Raw genomic sequence first — 2,500 nt, forward strand, 5'->3', positions numbered from 1 at the left:
GCACTGTTTTAGTATCATAGTGGTCTAGTTGTATCAAAGCCATAGGCAGCAAGGAAATGTGGTTGTGCTTTGTAAATGGCCTACTTCTTCCTTGTTTACAATGTAGCTTCTTAACCAATGATGTCATGTTTGGTTTGAATTGTTTCTTTGAAATGGCTGATCGGAAGTGGTCATGCTGAATAATTTAGCTGATTACAAAGTAGCTTTGTGTACTTCCACTAAAGCTTGCAGTAATGTACTATTAGAAGAAGAGCTGATTAATTAGGGTGGTCGCAAGGACAGATCTAGAGTCACAAGAAAAAGAACATGGAGTAGATGACTTCTAGCCTCTGCCCATTTCCCAAATTAAGCACAGTATCCAGTAGAATATTACATGTACCTTATTTCCTAGATATTCACAAGTCTTCATTCCAAAATAGGCTCCCAAACCATTGCAGACAAGAACATCCATAATCCACTATTAAACAAAGATCAAATCAAAATTGCATGAAAAACAAAGTGGCCAGAAAGACTGTACAATGTAAATTATAAGAAGTAAGCCGACTTACATGGTCCCACCAGCACTCACAGAAGTTTGGCAATTGATGTTCCAGGGAATATTCAAGTACTTCAAAGAGAACGCTTAATATAGTTATCAACCAGTAATCACGAAGAATAAGAGCCTGCACACACACACAAAAAAAACAGGTATCAGTAAATTCAAACAATTACTATGTGGGACATTAAAAAATGACAAAAATGAATGAGTAATGGCAAAAAGTTACTATCTACAGAGGAAGATTACATGTACAGTATACGTACCTTAGCCCACCAACCAAAGAAATGAGATGGAAGGAATACATCACACTTTTCCTGTAAAAAACAATTGATTAACACAATACGTACAGTCAGAGCTACATGTAGGAAACTCCCAAAAGAAAAGCAACTAACAAATGTTAAATTATTAATAAAAGTTCCCCAATGATGACAATTAGACTAGGCCTGAAACTTTTTCCTCGGTCATGGAGAAGAAGAGAAAACACTATTTACCCACGTAAGGTATCGAAAGGTATATTTGGACGTCTCGCTCAAATTCTTTGGTTTTGCAAATCTTGAATTGACGGGCCGTTAAGTAAATTTTCCCAAAAAAGAAATTCTGAAAAATTAATTTTACATGTAAAACCGTTAAAATCACTTTTCTTTATTTCCCACCATAAATGCACAAAAGGATTGACGTATCATGTAAGTCACGTGAAATGATTGGGTGTCGATTGACAGCCTTCACGTGCCACCTGCTACCTTAGCACGTGCCTAGACGCTGATTGCCTCAGCACAATTGGCTTTCAACTATGGGGCAGAGTTATTCAGCAGACTGCGAACTGCACACAAAATCTTCAAGCTTAATTTTCTAGGCGTTTATTAGGATGCCAAAATTACAACTTCTTGGACCTCGTGTCCCGATGGGTTTTAAGATATTGCTTCCAAATTTCAGTTCTTAGACTAATAGATGATTACACTTCCCCAAATCCAGTGTGAGGCATTTTTTGTTTGTCTTCAGAGACTGATTTTATGACAATTTTTCAGCCCAAAATTAAGTATGAAATGAGAGTTTCGACTTCGGTGCATGATATTTCCTTCAATTCCTAACATATCAAAAATTCCTCACAAGGCATTGAAGTGCATTCATCAGTGCCTAAGAAGCAACAAACTGCGGTTATTTTTGCAATAAAGTGAAGGGGCAGGAGCTTCTGCAGCAGACTTGGTCATTCTGAGTTTGAGGCCTCAAAACTAAAAGGGAATAATAAATAACGAAAAACTAAAACTTTATTCAAATCATTCAATCTCTTAGCTTTAATTAATATGATATTTAGTTTGACCCTATACAAAAAAACTGTGCCCCAACACTTTCATTTTCCGCAGACACCTCATTTTCCTTTACAGAGACATCAACCAATTGACTTATAATATGTAGGTCACTCATTCAGGTATTAAGCCCATCCAACAGGAGTTAACTTTGGTGGACAAACCGAAATCAGAAACTGTATTTTCCTTTGGGCAAGCCATGCACCATAACATGAGATTAAGGCCAGGTGTGGCAGCCAGCCAGTCCAAGATGGTGTCCAAATGCTGAGATTGTATGGCATTACGATCAATACTTGAGGGACATCTTGTGGGACTGACACGATTAAGATTTGTTCTCTAAGTTGTCGAACACAATAAAAAAATTTACTATTAATACCACTGAAATGGATGCTACCTACAAGAAAATTGTGAAAGGCTTCTTTTGGGTGCCCTGGAGTATACAGTCTGCAGTCTTCTCCATATGACTGCTCTGGCAGTGGTTTTCCTAAGTCGTCATCAAGATATTTTAATAACTGTCTAGCATCATCAACTGTCTGAAAATGGGATAAAGTACACCTCCATTACAGTCCTATAAATTGATTTCTACATTTAATATCCACAACTATTTAATCTGTCCTTTTTGTGTGAGTGTGTGAATTACAGTATGTTGAAGAATACT

At 37.1% G+C, this 2,500-nt stretch overlaps 2 protein-coding genes across 3 annotated transcripts in view; both read right to left on the minus strand.

The window, feature by feature from the left end:
* The window catches only part of LOC138014243 (uncharacterized), a 185,949-nt gene that overhangs the window by 122,992 nt on the left and 60,457 nt on the right, over window positions 1-2,500 (minus strand). The window lies entirely within an intron of this gene.
* Window positions 1-2,500, minus strand: part of LOC138014240 (phosphatidylserine synthase 2-like) — a 26,688-nt gene that overhangs the window by 9,042 nt on the left and 15,146 nt on the right. The window contains exons 4-7 of the mRNA XM_068861289.1: window positions 2,241-2,375; window positions 802-852; window positions 549-662; window positions 380-457 (exon numbers count right to left, since the gene is read on the minus strand). Of these exons, the coding sequence (XP_068717390.1) occupies window positions 380-457; window positions 549-662; window positions 802-852; window positions 2,241-2,375 (378 nt within the window). The remainder of the gene's footprint in view (window positions 1-379; window positions 458-548; window positions 663-801; window positions 853-2,240; window positions 2,376-2,500) is intronic.

Source organism: Montipora capricornis, chromosome 8 (genome assembly GCF_036669925.1).
Source record: "Montipora capricornis isolate CH-2021 chromosome 8, ASM3666992v2, whole genome shotgun sequence".
Taxonomy (NCBI): Eukaryota; Metazoa; Cnidaria; class Anthozoa; order Scleractinia; family Acroporidae; genus Montipora; species Montipora capricornis.